Source organism: Haliotis rubra, unplaced genomic scaffold (assembly GCF_003918875.1).
Source record: "Haliotis rubra isolate DU_JTF1 unplaced genomic scaffold, ASM391887v1 Scf149, whole genome shotgun sequence".
Lineage (NCBI taxonomy): Eukaryota > Metazoa > Mollusca > Gastropoda > Lepetellida > Haliotidae > Haliotis > Haliotis rubra.
Genome location: NW_025765436.1, coordinates 1,032,266 through 1,053,511, shown reverse-complemented (window position 1 = coordinate 1,053,511; position 21,246 = coordinate 1,032,266). Strand labels below are relative to the sequence as shown.

The 21,246-nt window shown below is 39.0% G+C and overlaps 1 protein-coding gene across 1 annotated transcript; it reads right to left on the bottom strand.

Moving 5' to 3' along the window:
• Window positions 1-396: 396 nt before the first annotated feature.
• Window positions 397-8,031, bottom strand: LOC124270007 (MICOS complex subunit MIC27-like). The gene is made up of 8 exons (XM_046705029.1): window positions 7,936-8,031; window positions 7,037-7,153; window positions 5,150-5,275; window positions 3,847-3,901; window positions 2,763-2,858; window positions 1,242-1,385; window positions 821-852; window positions 397-591 (listed from the first exon to the last, which is right to left on the bottom strand). Exons 1-8 carry the CDS (start codon window positions 7,948-7,950, stop codon window positions 457-459), a joined length of 720 nt encoding a protein of 239 aa, XP_046560985.1. The 5' UTR covers window positions 7,951-8,031; the 3' UTR covers window positions 397-456.
• Between the last annotated feature and the right edge of the window lie 13,215 nt (window positions 8,032-21,246).

The following is a 21,246-nucleotide window of genomic DNA, read 5'->3' as shown; positions in this document are numbered from 1 at the left end:
TTAATGCAATGCTTTATGATTTTCTTTGTCAATGGGGACATGAGCGGCAGATGGCATCAACACAGCTTGAACAGCATTTCAGTTTTATAACAGTGTTTCGGCTAAATGGGAGCAGATAGCAGATCTCACCATCAACTTTCATGCAACCAGTATTGTGCTGACAAACCTAGAATCATAATCTGTATTAATCTCACAATCTGGGTTCATAGCATGTCCAAGGGATGTAACTCTGCATGGCATCTTGCAGAAGATGACTGACTGACTGAGTTTGGTTTTACGCCGCTTTTAGCAATATTCCAGCAACATCACGGCGGGGGACACCAGAAATGGGCTTCACACATTGTATGCAGAAGATGATGGCACAGTTTCATGGCAAACAGAAGGCTCAACTCGATACACTGTACATATTTTATACACATTCACATCGTCACTACAGAGTATTAATGGTTGATGTCATCACTTGCTCCCCCTAGTGGTGTAGAGGTCCTTGTCCTCGGCCTTTGACTGTCCGTGATCCTGCAGGCTTGGGTCCACCTTCACCTGGCTGCCACTTGGTGGCTTCACTTGGCTAACTTCACTGGCTGGCTTCACCTGTAATCAATACATGGTCATAAACACAGCACAGTGACTGACAGACACATAGTCAACTCTGGCTTCATGGTATTGAATCACAATAGGTGACACCAGAAAATGACTTCACATGTTAGTTGCCTCTTAAAACTAGCAGTTGGGTGTTATGGACAAATTCTACCCCGGATCTCAATAGGATTTGTAAAATAGTTGTTTCCTCAAATAATTGTGTGTTCTGATCCCAACTTACCTGTTGGGCTGAGCCAGAATCAGATGCGGATGCTGAAACAAATAATACACATCAATACATTATTATTATTGATTATTATAGGATATTTGTGTAGCGCACATATCCAGGCACTAGTGCATGCTCAAGGCGCTGGGTTAGTCAAAACAAACAATAGTGCCAAGGGCTCTGAAACTCACCTGGAAAGGTAATCCACAAGTTAAAATGACAGACACTTTAAACACATTTGCAAACAGAATGGCTGTTAGATAAATTATACTTAAGGGGAAGGGACAATGAACAAAATAAAGTTTGGGTAGGGGTTAGCATGGAACATAGGGGTTGGAAGTGACCAATATCAGATACAGATTTAAGTCCCTTGACTCTCAGCCAGGTGAGCTATATTAATATATTCAATACCTGGTCGAAAGACTCAAGTACTCACAGTCACCCTCCCACAATGACCGACCGTAGCCATACACCTCATCATATGCTTGTGTTGACATGGTAACAGCCTCATTAGGGTAACACAGTGCCGCGGCTGCAGTCATTGCACTTCCACTAAGGACGATCTTCCGCAGGAATCCACCTGAAACAGGCCAACAAATGTACAATAACAGTATCTTCTATTTCTGAACATACCACCCTTGTAATTTTCAGAGTGACTAGTCATGCAAGTAGAATAGTAGCTTCAAGACATATATAGCTACTTAATGAGACATGAATGAACAAAATCGAAATCGATTGGTTGGGAGTTAGCATCTTCAGAAATTCAAAATATTGTTATTTTTCTATTTTACACCAAATCTCAGCCTAGAATTTGTACTACCAACTTGTCAATCATTTTTAAATGGACCGTGTCCGAACTGTTCCAGCTGTCAATTTTTGCATTACAAGCCCGTGGTTACTACACAGCTGATTTCTTAAAATGACAAATATCACTCTCACTTGTAGATTGTGTACAGTAGGAATTAACACTTCAGATTTCAGTCCCATAAATAAAATATATATATTAATGACATAATCTACTTTGAGAGGGGGTGAAAAGCTGCTGGTTCTACACCAGTAATATATTGACACAAATATAAATACAGACCCGTGCAAAAAGTATTCGGACATTTGACGTAATTTCCATAGACTTACATGTTATTTCAGTGTAGCATAAATAATTTTCATGAGTTTAGGATGGATCTTTGTAAAAATTGACAGGCAAATTGGAAATCATGTCTGCTCTGCGCACATAATTTCAGTTCAATTTTCTGACCACTATTTAACTAATGACATCACATTTATCAGCTTATGTATGGTTCCAACTTCCACAATGCACAATCCCATAGGCCGCCATGTTAAAGGAGTTCACGGCACTGTACATATGTTGATGAAATTGTTGCCATTCGATAAATAAGCAACGGAAAATTAAGCAGAAATTATGTGATTGTAGGTAAGATGATTCCTCACAAATGTGCAAAAGTTGACTTGGATCTTACGAAAATTAAATTCATGAAAATTAATGCTACACTAAATTAACACGTAAGTCTATGGAAATTACGTCAAGTGTCCGAATACTTTTTGCACAGGTCTGTATTTATATTTCTGTCCATATATTGCTGGTGTAGAACCAGCAGCTTTTCACCCCCTCTCAAAGTACGTTGCCACACTGTGATTTGTCTCTTGTTATTCAATAAGTACAAGAAGAATACAGAATGTTCTGGTTCGAATGTCAGTTAACCACAACTGAGACATACAACAGGGTTCCTAATCAGAAACAGTTATTCTAGACTGCTTCTTAAAAATGTTTCACACAGCACATTTTGAGTTTTAGTCAAAGTATTTTTAAAATGGACTACAATCATTAACTATGGGGTAACAACTTCCCTACACCTGAATCTACTGAAGAGATACAGCTATTTGTCAGGTACATGTACTGCGTTATTTCACAGTGCAGTATTTTTCAAGGTTTACATACCTCTGTAGCCTGCCACAACCCCTCCAAGTCCGGCCACTGTAATAACACTAGCTTTGGGCAGAATACTGGGGTCCTCCTGTATGTAGGTCACAAATTCTGAAGACACCAGACAGCACACATGTACAAGGTTACTTCAAACACACACAGAGGGCAATACATAGAGAATACTAAACGATGTCCCGTGTAATACCATACTTATGAAACGAGTGAATGGTTTGGTATCTAACGAGCGAAAGCGAGTATTATATTTATTACTCACGCAATATTAGCAAAATAATATCGAGCAAATGAGTGTAATGACTCTCAGCTTTCCGTGAGTCAAGCAAGGTCTAATACTATTGTGACAGAGGTATTAGCATTGTGACGTCATAACTGTAAACCACTTTAACGTCATACGTACGGCATCACGCGATGTTATTACACAATGTGTAATAACATAGTAAAATTATTAAACAGTGATATCTTCAACGGGTGAGTAATAAAGTTCTATTTTCATGTTTGACAGACAACACTCAGTCAGAGAACTGGCAGTGCAAACAATAGCAGCTACACTGTATATGGTCCCCACCAGTCAGTACTAGTTATTGATCCTTGGAACCATGTATCCTGTAGATGCTATTTGTTTGCTCAAACTCAAACTCTTTATTCTCTACAAACCGCCAACAGCGGTACATGAGATAAACGTATATACATTTACATAATATACAAGACAGCAGCTTACACGATAGCAAGATATAAGATAACAACAATATTTCACTTTTTAAATGCATTAAATATATGATTCAGTAATTTAGAAAGGCCTTTAAGGTCGCTTATGCTGGTAGTAGACAAGAGTTTCTTAAAGATGGACAAATTTGGAAATTCTAGGTATTTAGTGTTCAGAGACTGATGTCGCAGTTGGAGAAAAGCTGCATTACAAGTCCCTATGACATCATCATTGTTCATTAAGAGCCAAAATCTTTGAAAAGTATTAAAAGAGATGATTTGAAACCTCTGTTTGAACGACACTGTTTTTGTTAAAACTCTGTAATATTCTTGTTATTTAGAGTTGAGGAAATGAATAAACCCTATGGTCGTGGCCTACCCATTGTGTGTGCCTTGCCAATCTGTATCTTGTCTTTCACGGAACTTGTTGTGTCCTGGAACAGAGGTAATCATTCGCCATGTTTAGTACAATGGGAACAATATGGGTATATTATCAACATTCCGGAAAATGTACATTAGATTATAATTGTCAATGATCGCACTGCATGACCAAAATAATATTTTTGTCAATGAAATTAAATTTGATATCATTCTCATACAAAATGTATTTCGTCACTTAGAGTGAGTGAGTTAATATTTAACGTCACATCAGCAATATCTCAGCCATATCGTGACGAGTCGTCACTTAGAAATTTCTATAAGAATCATGAATAGCTGTTGACCAGTCATTCTCGGTATTCTGTTATTATCAGATCTCAATTTTGTTATGATAAACGCTCTGGATGCTTTTACTAAAATATCTTCGTTCAGAAAGTTAGAAAGTGACACCATCATCTCCATCTCACTATACAGTAACACTGCACAGTAGTAATCATGCTCATGAATGGAATTTAATTTGATTTTGAACTGGACAGTGTAAGAGAGTGCTGTGTCCATAACAAAACACCATCACCCCAATTGTCATCCTCGATAATCTCCAGGGTATATGTTCCGATAAATCTCCACTAGTACCCTGGGTGCATCTACGTCTCGGCCCAATAATTTTATCTCCCTTTGCTGGGTCTGCCTTCTCACAGTAGCCAATCAGATAAGCCGTTACAACCGAGCTTGTCAGTGTCAACAAAGATGGCACCCACAGCCACAAAGGTTTGCTCGCTGTGTGACTCTGATTTAAGGAAAAAAATCATATAGACAAATTGACAGGTCTGAAACCTTATGCATATACCCTGGAGAATATCGAGGATGCCCCATTGTATGTTTCAGCTATACAACTGCATGCTGTGATGAATCGAGTCAGGACGAGACAAACGTGTAATGAGTATTATAAGCAATATGACATAGTGTCAGGGTAGGATGACACACCATCAACCTAGTCACAGAGACATACACCAAACTCCACCCACTCCAATAATTCACCACACCACATGCAAGTGAGTGAGTGAGTTGGATTAGTTTTACGCCGCACTCAGCAATATTCCAGCTATATGGTGGCGGTCTGTAAATAATCGAGTCTGGACCAGACAATCCAGTGATCAACATCATGAACATCGATCTGCGCAATTGGGAACCGATGACATGTGTCAACCAAGTCAGCGAGCCTGACCACCCGATCCCCACATGCAAGCATAAGTTGCTTGGGATATACTGTAACCAGAATCTCCACAGCACCCCATTAAGCCTACCTTTATAGAGTCTAGATAGTCCCACACTGCCTGTCTGACAGTGGAGATGGACTCCTGGAGACTAGATGGTGGAGCCTCTACATAGGTGTATTCACACTTCTTCTCTGGCACATCATACATAGGGAGCTGAAACACATCATATCTTGAGTGGGTAGGTAAGTTTAGTTTTACGCTCCTTTTAGCAATATTCCAGCAATATCATGGCAGGGAACACCAGAAATGGGCTTCATACATTGTACCCAAGTGGGGGATCGAACCCGGGTCTTTGGTGTGATGAGCGAATGCTTTGACCACTATTCAACTCCACCATCCCCACGATAACTTGAAGTCAGAAAACATGCTGGGGCACCGTTAGAATTTAAGAGCAAAAATTGTTGCAAGGGCGAACTCTGTTGTAGATCACATAAAAAAAGGTTTTGTGAGAGTGTGTTGGGCTCAAACTTGCAACCTTTGGATTGTTTGCCTGACAAGGCAACTGACAGATATTCACACAGTTAGATTACCGGTAGTGACAGTGACCAGTTGGTGACAGACATTTATGAAAGTACCTAACAGCAATGTTGTCACATGACCTTATTCCTGGTATCAATGACTTGTAAAAGTGGCCATAATGTCACTGGGCACTGTTCGCCCTGTTCCTAAATCTACAAGATGCTGACTGATGAGGACTGTGATATGTCACATACCAGCTCTTAGCAGATCATAGTAAGTACTGTAGACAGTTTAGGCATTGCTGTCTGTCCCATGTGTTTAAATCCCGACAGTACCAAGTAGCTTGGAATGGAAGTTAAAAGACAGTTTCCTCTTACCAATGTATTCAATGTATTTGCGTGAAAAACTGCTACAGAAATATTGAAAGAAGAATAATATCTTGACAAACACAGGTATTCGCATTCACTGACTACCTTTACATGCATGAGAAGGGAGACAACCAACCCACACCTCTTACTAAAAATGCACTAATGCAGGAGGCTATCTTTAGTAAAAGAAATACTGAAAACTTAAACATCACAGGGCTTATTCAGTGATATACCATGTTGAGATGATAGGTTACTGGTACAAGTTTATGCACAACAATATCAATAACAACACTGATGAAAGGATTTTTTTTTAAATATACCTACAAAACAAAATCCATTTTGAACCAAGAACAATGCCAGATTCTTAGAGTTAGGCAGTCAAGACGTACTAAATCATTCCGCTTGATTCTGTCTTTAATACAGGGCTCCAGATAAATTTTCAACATCAGGAGTACGTACACCATATTTTTTCACTACAGGAGTACTGGAAAACCATAAGAGTATATTTAGAGTACTGAGTGGAATTTAATGGCGTATCAGTAATCTTGTGTTTTGTTTCATATATGCACCACAACATCGCTACTCTTGTGTAAACAGGTCAATATAAAACAATACTTTTTCAGATAAATACGCCTGTAAATGATTCAAAGACCGTACACCATTGCCGTGATGCGTATCTGCTACGTTTTCTAAATTATTTGCTACCGTATCGTGCATATTTTGTATCCGTACATACGCCGATATGGCCCTTATCTGGAGCCCTGTTTAATATATTCTCCAGGATTCGGTAGACAGAATATATTTGATGTGTAAGTGATCATGTTAAAATCTGACATCCCATAATCATGATCTCAGAAATACCAACTGAAAATGCAACCAGTTTTGACTGATTATATGATGAAATATATTGGAGAATGTAAAATTCCCTCACAAAGTCCTCACCATGATCACTTATAACGCAATGATAAACAGTGTTTAGGCTGGCTAAATAAAATACTGCAGCTGGATGTTATCCCTCATGCTGTTATTGCCATCTGTACAAAGTGTAATCCCAAATATAACATGTTGCATCTGTACACTGTCTTACCTGTGAGATCTTGACTTTGTTACCCTCTGAAGCACTGCTTGCATGGACAGTAGGAATGGCCAGGGCAGGTACTCCTGCTGCTACACATAGCACTCCTACATGGCGCCCTCGAATGCGCTAAAGAAAACATAGAAGTTTCACAAATATTCTCCTCGTGTTATGGGTTCAGAACTTTAGAACATCTTTTGTTGTCTTGATTATCACATAAACAATTGCAAAACATGTCACTAACATCATTCAAGGGTTTACAATGTCTGTGTGATGCAACACCCGTTTTGTTTTAGGGAGGGGGGTCATCAATTTCGTACGCATGTACTAGGGGGGTCACCATTGATTTTGTATATGACATGAAGTGGGGAGGTGTCACTTTGTACATATTTCTTGTGGGGTGGGGGGTCATTCATTCACATTGTACATGTTTCTCAATAAAAATCATTACCACCCTCACCCCACCCCCTAGCCATAATTTATGAACGGTCTCTAAACAGCTGATAAAGTTAACAACAATAATAACCTATGGCTATGTTGTGACCAAAGATGATTTGGGGACATATTTATGCTTGCTGAATAATGTGAATACTGCCAGTTTACATAGTTAAATATGTGTACTGGCGGGTGAGTACCATACGTGCTATGAATGTGAAATAAATCAAACTGATTGAGATGTGAACGTGTGTGTGATACTGAAAGGTAGCAATTTCAAAGCCCACATTACTTTTTCCACATATTCAATATTTTCAGTATTTTCGATGTTCTAGTTAAAACATAGTCATAATATCACTTGAAAATATGGTATATATCTGTTTAAATTAACTGCGCTTAGAATTAGTTACTGTTCTACCATAGAGAGTTGAATTACGAGATATTTAGGCTGTAGAGGTCAGATATTGTATACTCACTCGAAAGAAAGTCATCTTGAAATGAATTATCTCCCTTCCATAACTCTTGAACTTCCGGTATGTCGAGCAAACGAAGCGCTCATACAATATGTCACAATACACTTTGACAGACATGGTATGTCTAATGAAAACAAAATTGAACGGATTAATTTTTTTATGCATAGAAAAACAACTACAATCTGTAGTTTACAACCGAATAGTTTAAACCTATTTAAACCTGAATTCAATTAGGAAATGTTATTGAAATGGGCTTCGCAATTACTAGATCCATTTCAATTTGCATCCTCGAGTAAAGCGTGGAAAAAGCAACGTTTAAATTTTAGAAATGGCTTATTCATATGTAAGAATACTTTTGAGTCGATTTTTCAAAAACAACATTTAACACGGTTCATCGCGTAAATGAAGCAACCGTAATTAAGAAATACAGTTCGCTCAACCACCATATAGAATATAATAAAGTACACTTTTGCCCTGAACTATTATAGTTAACGTACAAGGTCCCTTTTACGTTATAATACTCCAAGCTGGCCACAGCTTAACTTCAATGTAAATTTTTTTCAACTCAGATGCTGTCTTGTACTTCTGATGGAAGGATATATTTATAGCCATGGGACTTTTATAAGGATTTAAGGTAGGTTCATATTGTATACAATGTTGCATATATAGATAGTTTCTTTTTTATTGTAATTAGAAATATGACTTACTGTAACGTGTTATTCGGACTTGATTTACTTGAAATATAATATATCCTATAGATATTAATAGTGGAAGATGAACTATCAGATCACTGTGTTATTGTGAGTATATGTAATGTTTAAAGATTGAATGCGAGCCTAAATCAAGTAAATATCTGACAAAATACAAGTAATGACTAGTCACTTTGAATGCATGCCTGTATGTTTGGTATGTGTCATTGGTTGACATACATATACACTAAACGCCAAAAGAAGTATTACCCTCCTACATTTACGAATTACTTAATCACTATCAAAGATATGTTAGAAGGTGTTAGTTTACAAGAAAGCTGAACAACACAGCTTTATGCAAATCACGAAAAATATTTATCAAATGCATTCATATTTAGGTGAAATGCATCTTTTTCAGAAGAGTTAAATTGTCCTATTTTCGTCCATGCCGAAATAAACCAATAACAGTGATTTAGATGTCCAAAAGAAAGGTTGAAATATAAATCTTGTTTGAGACAAAGATAAACCATTTAAAGACTGTTGTAGAGGGTGTAAAATTGTCAAATAATCATTCCTATGATTTCAGTCTTTTAAAACATTTTCTGCTGATTTGCATTAGTGAAAACAAGTAAAACGTATCTGTGATATTGTGAAAATATGTTTGGGAACATTTAAAATTATCTTTGTTAACATTTTTGCTTGCAAAGTAACATTTTTCCATTTTCTGTTTACACATAGCAATATTAATCACCAAAACGCAGCAATATTCAAGCAGTATTTGCATCCATTTCACATGTAGAATGATTCTGTAGGGTATAAAGAGAGCCTAGAATGCATGATACGATACACAAGTACGAGAAATATGCCACGATTAACAGCTGAAGATGGTGCAGATGGGGTCGACATACAATGCCGTTGCCAACGCCCTCGGATGCCATCGTATCACGGTTATAAGACTTATTCAGGGCTTCAGACAGACTGGGGTCCCCGTAGACAGACCAAGAAGTGGACGTCCACGCATCACAACGCCAGCTGAAGATAGGTACCCCCGTCATTAAGAAAGGAGGGTAACGTTCCTTTTGGCGTTTAGTGTATGTAATATTAGGTAAGACTTCCGCCCCTATCCCCTGTAAATTTTAACGACCAGGAGAAAGATACATGTACATATATATTCAGGTAATATGATTTGACTAGAAATGGCATTATAACCAGGGTATTATAACCAGGGCATTATAACCAGGGCATTATAACCAGGGTATTATAACCAGGGCATTATAACCAGGGTATTATAACCAGGGTATTATAACCAGGGTATTATAAGGTTATAAGGGCAAGAAATCCATTCTGACAAAAACATGGCATTATATATTATATTGTTTAATCCTATAACTTGTGACATAGTTCAGAGGTATTCAAGTAGGTGTATAGACTGAATGAGTAATTTAAGCATGTATATATTTATTAGATTCCATTTTATATATTTCCTTATGTTCTCTCTGATTGTTTCACACACAGACCCAAAATATATGTTTCGGCCTCAAAACCCACAGCCGTTTGTATTCTTTGGAGTACATTAACAAAGCGCTGTTATATGCATGGTGGTAGAGCGAATTGTATTTCTTTTCTAAGATGCCAAATTTGATACTTTCCAAGGTTAATTACAATTAACTTAAGGTAGAAAACCAACAGAAAAACGACGGTGTCGGTGACCTGAATTAGCAATCCTCGCTCAGGGCCAACTGACGTGTTGTTCTATTGACGTGTCTGTCCCCTACGTTAAGGTGAGGTGAAATTGGGTTTTACGTCGTACTTGAGAATATTTCGCTCATATGACGACGTGCATGCGTGTGTATGTGTATGTGCGGCTGCTTGTACTAGCCCAGACTTAAGCTGGTTTTATAGTGCTAGCTCACTGAGATACCATGCCGCAGTTAAGCATGAATACCCCACTCAGACACATTATACTGACTCCGAGCCGACCAGTCCTTGTTGTACACATTAATGCCGAGCACCAGACTGAGACCAACAAGTACCATATTTTAACGTCTTTTGGTATGACGCGACCGGGGATCGAACCCGCGACCTTCCGCTCTCCGGGCGGACGCTCTAACCACTACACCACGGAGGCGGTCCCCCTACGTTAAGACGCACGTTACCACAAAAACAAATGATAAACAATTTGATGACGGTTTACGTTCGGGTTAAATATCTTCTTTTAATTAGTTTGGTTACATCTGTGATTAACGTAAACCATATGGGGCAATATGAACGTCGCATTGCTACTACCAACGTTAGTATAGACCAGTACATCCAGATGCAGCTGACTAGTCACGCGACATTCCACGGGTGCATTGAGGGGATGTAAACGCTGCGGACGTTTCCGCGTCGCTGTTTATTTATGAGTCGAACTGAGACATTTCATCAGTCGAAAAACATAAACGTAATGTTTCCACCAGTAATGTCAGCCGAGTGAAGCAACTGCAAACCATGAAACAGGGTGCTCCGGAGTAGTTTACTGTAAAAGGCTGTACTAGGCGATGACGAATGATATGCACGTCGGTTACCAAGGGGTACGTTTGATGACGAGAATGGCGTAGTGACGTCAATACAGTGTGATGTCATGCAAAATAGTGTACTTTATCGCCTGATAAAGTACTGTCGGCGCCTTTTGATCTTTTAGCAGAGCATCTTAGAAATGTTTATACAGGGACAAATATAACGTTTGTTATTCCAAAATTACTGCATGTGAAATTACTAACATTCGGCCTTCTATATTACAGACATTATGAAGAACAAATTAGAAACAACCCTACAAATAATCCACCCTGTGATAACAGTCAAATCTTATTCCCTACAAAAGAGCATGTATATACGTGTGTCGGAAATAGGAACAAACTGGTTTTCCCAGGCTATGTTTAAGTGTGAAAAACTGACACAAGATCAGCACTAGCGGCGATGTCTGCTGATATTATGTATTGTAAAAGTTCCTATGAAACATTTTTGGTTGATTTGCTGATTTTTGGGGTGATTTATAGAAAAATAATTGAGTCTTATTATATCTCTAGGTCTTGTCTGACAAAGGGAGGAATACAGTATTTGTGTGTAACAGGTTCACGCCACTGCACAGCCCTAGATTGAGTGAATGGTTCGTTGAGTGAGTGAGTTTTAATGCCCCTTTGATCAGTATTCAGATTCTGTCACGACTGTCTGCTAAAGGTGAAAGGAAAGTCCGAAGTGATACAGGTCTCACACGTTTGGTGACAACCTCATTTTAGACAACCTGCATTTAAATCGTACATGATGATGAACCCCCGAAACCTCGGAGTAAAGGTTAAGTAAACAAATTTTTTAGGGGTAGTCCGAAGTACCTTAATTTAGTCTATAGCTGAAAGGGAAACGAGAAGCCGCTGCTTGAGCTAGGAACAGGGTGATAATGGTTTGAATTTTGGAAACAGTATAGTTCGAGTTTCCTTATTGATGTTTACGGTATTGTACATTTACTATGAAACTGTGAATGGTGAAACCCGCTCGTGTCTCGGTATTGATACATATACTACACGACAGCTGGGCATGCACGGGGCATGCACGGGGCATGCACGGGGCATGCACAGTCTGTCAAATCCGAGTGGGGTAACTTTTTCTCATAATCGACTTACTGATTTATGGTGGTGCACTATAACTGAGTGCGGCACGGCGTTGAATTACAAAGAAGCATCATCGTCGCGACGACGTCTTTACGGCAGGATCTCTATAAATCGTTACGACTTCGATTAGAAAGGTCATCAGACCGACAAGAAGAGTAGCCCACTTCAAAATTTGTAATGACGAGCCAAAGAGGTGTTTTTAGTCGTCAGTGAAATCATCTGCTGTAATATCAATATAAAACATTCGATTCTGGAAGAAAATGACTCGTCCCTTAATCCAAAGGGGTTTTCTCTACTACAGTCCTTCATCTTTAATTGAACATGCATGTATATTTTAGCTCACGAAGACCATCTGGGTCAGATGCAGTTCGTCGCAATACATCTTGATTGTCGCAACAGATCCCGAGCGTGGAGGGTGGCCAGGACTGCGTCATATTCACAGGTCTAACAGCGTGACATTGGACCCGATGACGTTTATCGTAGTTCCCGCTTTCCGACATTGGTTGTCTTAATTTTACATGCTACCTTGATATTGCTGGGGGTAATGCTGAACGCCATTCAGTGACGTGATCATTGCAAGTGTTGCAGAGAAGTAGGTAACACGGTGAAGCATACCAGGTTCATGTCGATATATAAATGATAAACAGTGTCCTCAAAGCACGTCTGACCATTAGATGCACCTGCATGGGATACAGCTCGGCAATTCCTGTGCTAAGAATGAGACCGTTTCACGAGTAAGGTTTAAATAAGTTCTGTACGCAGCCACTCCATCAAAGAGATGCGCAGGCAGGAAATTGATGTCATTGTATAGATAGATCGGATAATTGAAATGCGACTGTTCTCGTCTGCCACCCCCAGTTTTGTAATCTACTTCAAGTCTTTCAGCAGCCATTTATCCAAATTGGGGTCAATTTTTCATTTCACGCAGAGTGCCGTTCTGTAGTGTCTTGGCTGAGATGGGTCATTCGTCCTAAACCATGTAGCTTGATAGCCTCAAGGATGAAGATGCAGTGTCTTTCTCCTGACACATCAAGCAAACATTTTATTGGCACCGATGTGAGGTGAGGTGAGGTGAGGTGAGGTGAAATTGGGTTTAACGTCGTGCTTGAGAATATTTCGCTCATATGACGACGTGCATTCGTGTGTATGTGTATGTGCGGCTGCTTGTACTAGCCCAGACTTAAGCTGGTTTTATAGTGCTAGCTCACTGAGATACCATGCCGCAGTGAAGCATGAATACCCCACTCAGACACATTATACTGACTCCAAGCCGACCAGTCCTTGTTGTACCCATTAAAGCCGAGCGCCAGGCAGGGACCAACAAGTACCATATTTGAACATCTTTCGGTATGACGGGGCCGGGGATCGAACCCGCGACCTTCCGCTCTCCGGGCGGACGCTCTAATCACTACACCACGGAGGCGGTCCGGCACCGATGTGACCCACACGTAATACAGTGTTAGACTGCAGATCATTCATTTAAGTGTTTAGTATATAAACTGTTCCGATACACAGTGACATTTTTACTAAGTACTTTGGACGTTTACCATCGGCAAAACCCACATGACATGTGAATGAATTTTACTCCGAATACAGCTGTATTCCATTATATCAATGTGATGGTTGTCGGTTTCTGGAATCCTACCTGTACACATGTGAGTGAGTGAGTAAGGTCCTACATCGCTTTTAGTAATATTCCAGCAATATCAAGGACACCAGAAATGAGCTTCGAACGCAACGTGATCGTCGTGACCAGCTATTAAATTACAATTGTGACGTCATTCCATTGTCTGCTCGCTCCATTACTTTTCAGGAATGGAGCGATGTGTACCAGTTTCAAATTAAAGCCTTCATTTTGTCATTTTGACATTTAATTTTGATAACAGAAATATTCCCAATACTTTGAATGTAATTTAAGTAGGGTAATATCCTCGTAACTCTCCATTCCTTAAACATAATGTGCCTCGGCTCCATTATCTTTAAGGAATGGAGAGTTACTCGGACATTACCCTCTACATCCTGGACTACCCCGCTCCACGAACACATCCATCCAATACCCAGGGAAGATCACCGCGAGTCAAGTCCAGAATGGACCACCCATTTAAGACTTGAAGACCTATTTACGAATCGCCAGAGGAAACATTTGTTTTTCCTCCAATATGGTAAGTTCCTGCCGTTGTGATGCGCCAGGCTTATGTGTAGCTTGTGTAAACAGCAATCTGTTTTAATCAGAACAGTATAATGGCTAAACAAGGTAGGTGATCCTGGATGCACAGAGCCAGCAGTTACCGACAGCAGGTAGGTGTTTTTCAACAAGATGTTGTTATAATTGATTGCTAGCATCTGTACCCGACCCTGGTGCACCTGCTCCATACTCTGTCCAGTAGAGCAGCAGTCAGTCGACATGAAGCTATGGCTTGATACTTTGCCCAACTAGACACTGAAATCACCTTTCATGCTTAAAAGCCATGATGAATTAATTAATCAAGTGTCAATCACATTTCGTCCAACCATTTGTGCAGTTCCAGGAGAGCCATGGCAAGACTAATAATTGTACAAACATGCTTCTTTTACAGCTCTATGAAAATGTCTGCCAGTGTTATTAATTTTGAAACATATATTGTGTAACCAGTTGAAAGTTATCCAACGAATGTTGTGTAACCAAACTAGGTTATTCAACGATAGTGACGTCATAAAGCGGAACTACATATTTTTTTTACCAAAAATGTCAACCAAACAAACATATCTATGTATGGAAAATGCCAGGCCAGTTGAAAGTCATCAACAATTGCCTATGTTCATGAACAGGTCTGTTGCCATAGATTACATTCCTGTCAGTTGCCTGTGCATGATGAATCTTCTTTCACTTCATGTGTTGATTCAAATTCCCTCATTTCTCTACATAATGATTCTTGATTTGTCAGTATATGTGGGAGTGTTTCGAGTGTGTCTCATTGGCTGATACAACTGACATGCTGTTCCAAGTAGTTTATACACAAAACTCCACCTTGCACTGCAAAGAAAACAATCACCCAGATACTTGCAACAAAATCCTGAACCAACTTATATTTAAGAGTGAGTGAGTGAGTTTAGTTTTACATTGCTTTTAGCAATATCATGGTGGGGGGACACCAGCAATGCGCTTGACACTTTGTACCCATGTGGGGAATCAAACCCGAGCTTTCCGTGACGAGCGAACGCTTTTACCACTAGGCAATCCCACCCCCCCCCCAATATTGTTAGAATGGCATGTGAACTGGAATAAAGAAAACACAACATCACTTTCATATTTGACAATATATAGTTTTTATTTTATAAAATTTGACAAAATACTGTTCTGGAAAATACCCTTCCTGGCTATGCAATCTGTCTAACATTAAACATCTATATATTGCCTTAGGTATCAGACATAACATCATTTTGTGCTACAAAAATAAACTCAGAATATATGTTTGAATGTGAGCAGTCTGGCAGTGTTGGCAGATCACTGACCTTAAGTAACGGCTGGGATGTGACCATCTGGGTGCTGCTGTTACTAAAACAACCTTTGAGCACTGAGAAACTGAAACAGCTGCAATATTGGGGATGTAAAATATTTTGCAATGCGTAAGTTCTAAACAATGCATAATTAAAGAATCAGGAATGTTACTAGTAATGCTATCAAGATTTAGAACCCACAAAGGACACTACCTATTTTAATTCCATGTGTATTACCACCAAAAAACAAAACTGCTACTAACAAATGTTTTTAAGGAACATATAAAAGAACTGAATGGTTTGATTTATCACAATATACAATCCCATTAATAAGATAGAATTGAAAAAACCCTCAAATTCCTGAATGTCCATTTGTATGGTTTGGGATTAAATGCTCACCAGTACTTCCTACTGGATGCAAGGGTGTACATTGTGATCATAACAATAGACACAAGGAGATGACCTTGACCTACACTACCCCTCTGCCAGCACTGCTAGTTCTGCTTGCTCAGTCCCCACCACCCTGCTGGGCGGTACAACAACATGAACCAATAACAAGAGAGTGTCGTCTGTCTGATCACGTCCGTCTACAACACCAATCATCAAAACACTACATGATTCTCCGTCTAAAGCATGACTATATGCCAGTTTTACACAAGGGAAGTATTGTTGTTTTTGTCATGCTGTGGACTGGCTATGTTGTGGCACAGTGACAGTAACATATATTGCATGGCAGCATGACACATTAGATTTCTTGTGAAGTATACTTCTCAAACTCACGACAAATCAGAAACATTTCTATAACCATGACATGAGCCAATACAAATGATCACCCGCCATAACAATATATAGCCATGCCGATGAAATGCATTTAGAGTTACCTGCCCTTGAATACACAATGCCATTTAGAAGTGTAATGCCAAATATAACATATGATAAGTGCCCTTGTCATTCAGAATCTACATGGGCAGAAATGAACAGTGTTTTACATAAGACTAATGGTATTCCTAAATTGTCTAGGATATTTGTTTGGAATTATCAATGTTGTGTTGCTCAAGATCGTCATTCTGGTGAATATGGCTCGGTGCGTATGTGTAGCAGACGGATGGTCAGACAGACAGCCTCATGCAGACAACAGGAATGCCAGGGAGAGTACTACTAGCAGTTTCACGTGGGACCAAATTCTGGCAGCATTCTTAGAGACAGTTCACACAAATCTGCAACACTTCATCTTGTCCAGGACAAAACAATACTAACAGGGGTACTTATGACAAATCCAACAATGTGTTACAATATAAGTCGTGAGGTGAACGGTTTTCCTTGTAGGTTTTCAGCACTATAACTCCTGCAACCCAGAGAGGGATGCCATACAGAGTGGAGTCTTGACAATCTATTACAGCAAGTATTCCAATAGGTTGGTTTGAGTCAGAAACATGTTACGTACTATTGCATCTGAGCTTATAGTCCGTTTGGCTCAAAAGCGGACCGATGAATTGCAATCTAACTCGAAAACTAATAACCATAAAATACTCAATGAAACACTGATCATAATGAAAACGTCAGACCTACTTTGTGAGGTTTTTGCAGAATTTATGTCTTAAAAATAAAAAAGTTGTTTAACTATCATTAAAATATTAACACAGTTCACTATTTGTTACGATGGAGGAGTGCAGAGAAAGGGACAGCCAGGTGTGCGAGAAAGGATGGAGACGTCACAGCACAGGTCAATCAATAACTTTGTCGGCACTTGTGCACGTGCTTCTCTTACACCTGGCTGTCCCTTTCTCTGCACTCCTCCCTCATAACAAATAGTGAACTGTGTCAATATTTTAATGATAGTTTGTTAAACAACTTTTTTAATTTTAGGACATAAATTCTGCAAACAAATCACAGAGTAGGTCTGATGTTTTGGTTATGATCAGCTTTTCATTGAGTATTATATGTTTATTAGTTTTCGAGTTAGACTGCAATTCATCAGCCCACTTTTGAGCCAAACGGACTATAGTAGTGAATAAAGTAATGCATACCTGAAATACAATATTCATGGCGTGCAGAATCAGACAACAGATATAGAATATTCCTCCTTTTTCCTGACAAAAACCTTATTGGTTTTCAATCTGATCCTGATCCTGAAGTAGGGTAAGAGGAGTCATTTTTAAATGTAATTCATTATCAACAAATCTTCTTGTCACTCTGTTGAATACTTGAAGTACAGAGACTGAGGTAATATTTTCGTCAAGACAAAGTGAAATGCCAATAAACCTTCCTGACAGATAGAATGTAATTAAACATATTAAAAACATACATCCAGTAAATACGCTTAATTGATAAGTATTTGTTTTGTTAATGCCTCTTGAAAAAAAGGTACTTGCGTAACTTGTATTCAAAATGGTCTTGTTAAACACACACTGCTAATAATCACTGGTTAGAAATAAGAATACTTTCAAATAACACCTCATTTACCTGCAGTTAAGGTAGACAGATTAGAGATTTAATCATATAATCTTCTCTCCCACATTCGCTCTTATCAAAATGTCAAGGATTACTGATCAGTAGTTCTGATAATATATCGATATATATATCAGTGCAATCAAAAGATCAAACAATAGGTTGAGTAGATACCAGTAAACAATAGATTTAGATGATCAACAATAGATCAACAAATAATGAAAAATAGATTTCAAATACATTATTTTCTTTTCCCTGAAAACATAACAAATTAGGAAACAATTTACACATTGTCATTGGAATTCACATCGTCTATTTCTATCAATCAACCAGTCTGCTAATTATGGGAATACACGCCATGCTCAACTGTAAAGAATGCTGTTACAAGATGGCCTCCCGTGACTGCAAATGTCTCCGCTGTGAGAATTTTACAAGTACGAAAACATGTAGACAACTATTTGTCTGCTTACAATGCTGTCGTTTGGTGGCAATATAAAAAATACCGTATTTCTACCAATAATCGTGTGACACAAAGTGAGAGCTGATGTATAGCGTTGCACATGAGGACTGATATATATGCAACATTTTGTCTCAATTTTCCAATACATAACAAACAGGATAGCTGGTTCTAAGTCTAGGATATATATGAGAGAGCTATATGCCTCTTTTAATATACAGCCAGGATAAAACAACTTTGTACACAAAAATTAAATATAAAATCCAGTGAAATGAGGTAGGTTAAAGTCTGTTCATTATTCATACAAGAACCAGTAGGCAATACACTGTAGTGAGATGACCGTATGAACAATGAATCTTTCTTTGGTAGAAAGGAGATGATTCTACTATGAGTACGCAACAAGCAACTGCTCCCAGAACAACATGTTTTATGTTTTGCTTCACAAAATACCCCTTAATTTGATTTTTGAAATAAAAAATTCCCCAGTAACTTCCATCACCAGTTAAAACTACAACTGCATGGCAACATCAAATTTATGATTCGTAACAAGGGTATTTTGTCAAGTTAGACAACTCTTCACAGAATTGCAAAGAGTGCTAGGACAGAGTTAGCTCCCCTTACATAGGCATGTGCACCAGATACTTCACCATACACAATCACATGATCATATTTGTTTCCAACAATAATGAATAATCACTTGTATAAACCTTTCATGAAATATCGTAACATCTTGCTTACAGTAATGCTGGGGATCACAGCAAGCTTATTTACTTCATCCACTCAGCATAACAAACTTAGCAAAATTAATACAACAATAAAATATGTTCAACAAAAATTCAATGTAAAGAATCTGAGGTCTAAAGTTTAATCATGTACAAAAAAAACCCATGTCAGCGTTTTGGACCTGAAATTCACGGCATACACATGGAGCTAGCTAATGGCGATCTTGTGTAATCATAACCTATCACTCAACAGTACCGAAAGGTGACTTGTCTCCGAAATTCAGACTCAACTCTGTGACTAACAAATGCCAGTCAGTCAATTTAAGAAGTCACGTCTGCTTCAGTGTAATTTTGTCTAGAAGCAAATGGACAGTTGGCAGGCAAGTACCCTTTTAAAACTGTGTACAATGAAATGTAATTCAATGGAGGATATTTAACAATAACAACAAATTGTCCAAATTTGATATTGGCTTGTGTAGTCACATCATGTAACAATGCAGCACTAACTTGCAACTGGTGCACAGCTGATGTCAAAAGTTCAACTGACTTGATATCCATTCAACCAGTACTCAACCATTTTGACGAAGCTCCAGAACAATGCTCTATATTCTCCTGTCCAACAAGTTTGCACTGATGGTTAGCTTTGCATCACCTTACTCACATCATCAAGCGAGAAGACCTCGGTGACAATGACAACGGTGATGGCAACACCGCCCAGGAGCTACGTCTGGCTAGCAAACAACAATGAGCTATGTAACTACAGCAACAATAATTACAGAGTAAAATGCAGACCTGAGTTTTGTGTAGTTCATTCCCGTTCTTCATTCAGCATCTGGTCCTGTCAAAACTCTAACAAGTAACACCACCATAGTATATACAGAGTTTGTGTCGGCAGTAATAATCTATGATATATAAACTCTCTTACACTAGGTGTAATAATATAGCTATATAATACACATACATACATCAAATATAGGATATACTGGCCCCTCCTGAGGATGTCAAATGTTCCTTCTGTCAGATCTCTACATCAAGTCAAACAGCAGTCTCACCCAAACATTACTCCATTCTATGTGCCATGTTCTTCTGGTCTAGTTACAACAATTAGACTAGAATGCTCGTAGGGATCAGCTTGTGAAGCCTTCAGTTATTTGATCAGTGCTCAGACCTGATAGAAGCTGCAGAGTATACAGTTATGTCGGTGGGTATGGCTTGGTGAATCTTCCGCAATGTCTTTTTGTAGTGTCATGTGCATGGGCATATGGTAGTGTGATGTCGTGTGCATGGACATATCGTGGTGTATCATCGTGTATATGGACATATGGTGGTGTGATATCGTGTGCATGGACATATGGTGGTGTGATCATCGTGTGCATGGACATATCGTGGTGTATCATCGTGTGCATGGACATATCGTGGTGTGATGTCGTGTGCATGGACATATCGTGGTGTATCATTGTGTGCAAGGACATATCGTGGTGTATCATCGTGTGCATGGGCATATGGTAGTGTGATGTAGTGTGCATGGACATATCGTGGTGTATCATTGTGTGTGGACATATGTGTATCATTCGTGGACATATGGTGGTGTATCATCGTGTGCATGGACATATCGTGGTGTATCATGTGTGCATGGACATATGGTGGTGTATCATGTGTGCATGGACATATCGTGGTGTATCATTGTGTGCATGGACATATGGTGGTGTATCATCGTGTGCATGGACATATGGTGGTGTATCATTGTGTGTATCATTGTGTGCCTGGACATATGGTGGTGTATCATCGTGTGCATGGACATATGGTGGTGTATCATCGTGTGCATGGGCATATGGTGGTGTGATGTAGTGTGCATGGACATATGGTGGTGTATCATC

Coding starts and splice junctions, on each gene's coding strand:
- LOC124270007 (XM_046705029.1), bottom strand. Junction 3,902..5,149: donor ACTATCTAGACTCTATAAAG/GTAGGCTTAATG, acceptor CCTCTGTTCCAG/GACACAACAAGTTCCGTGAA. Junction 592..820: donor ATTCTGGCTCAGCCCAACAG/GTAAGTTGGGAT, acceptor TATTGATTACAG/GTGAAGCCAGCCAGTGAAGT.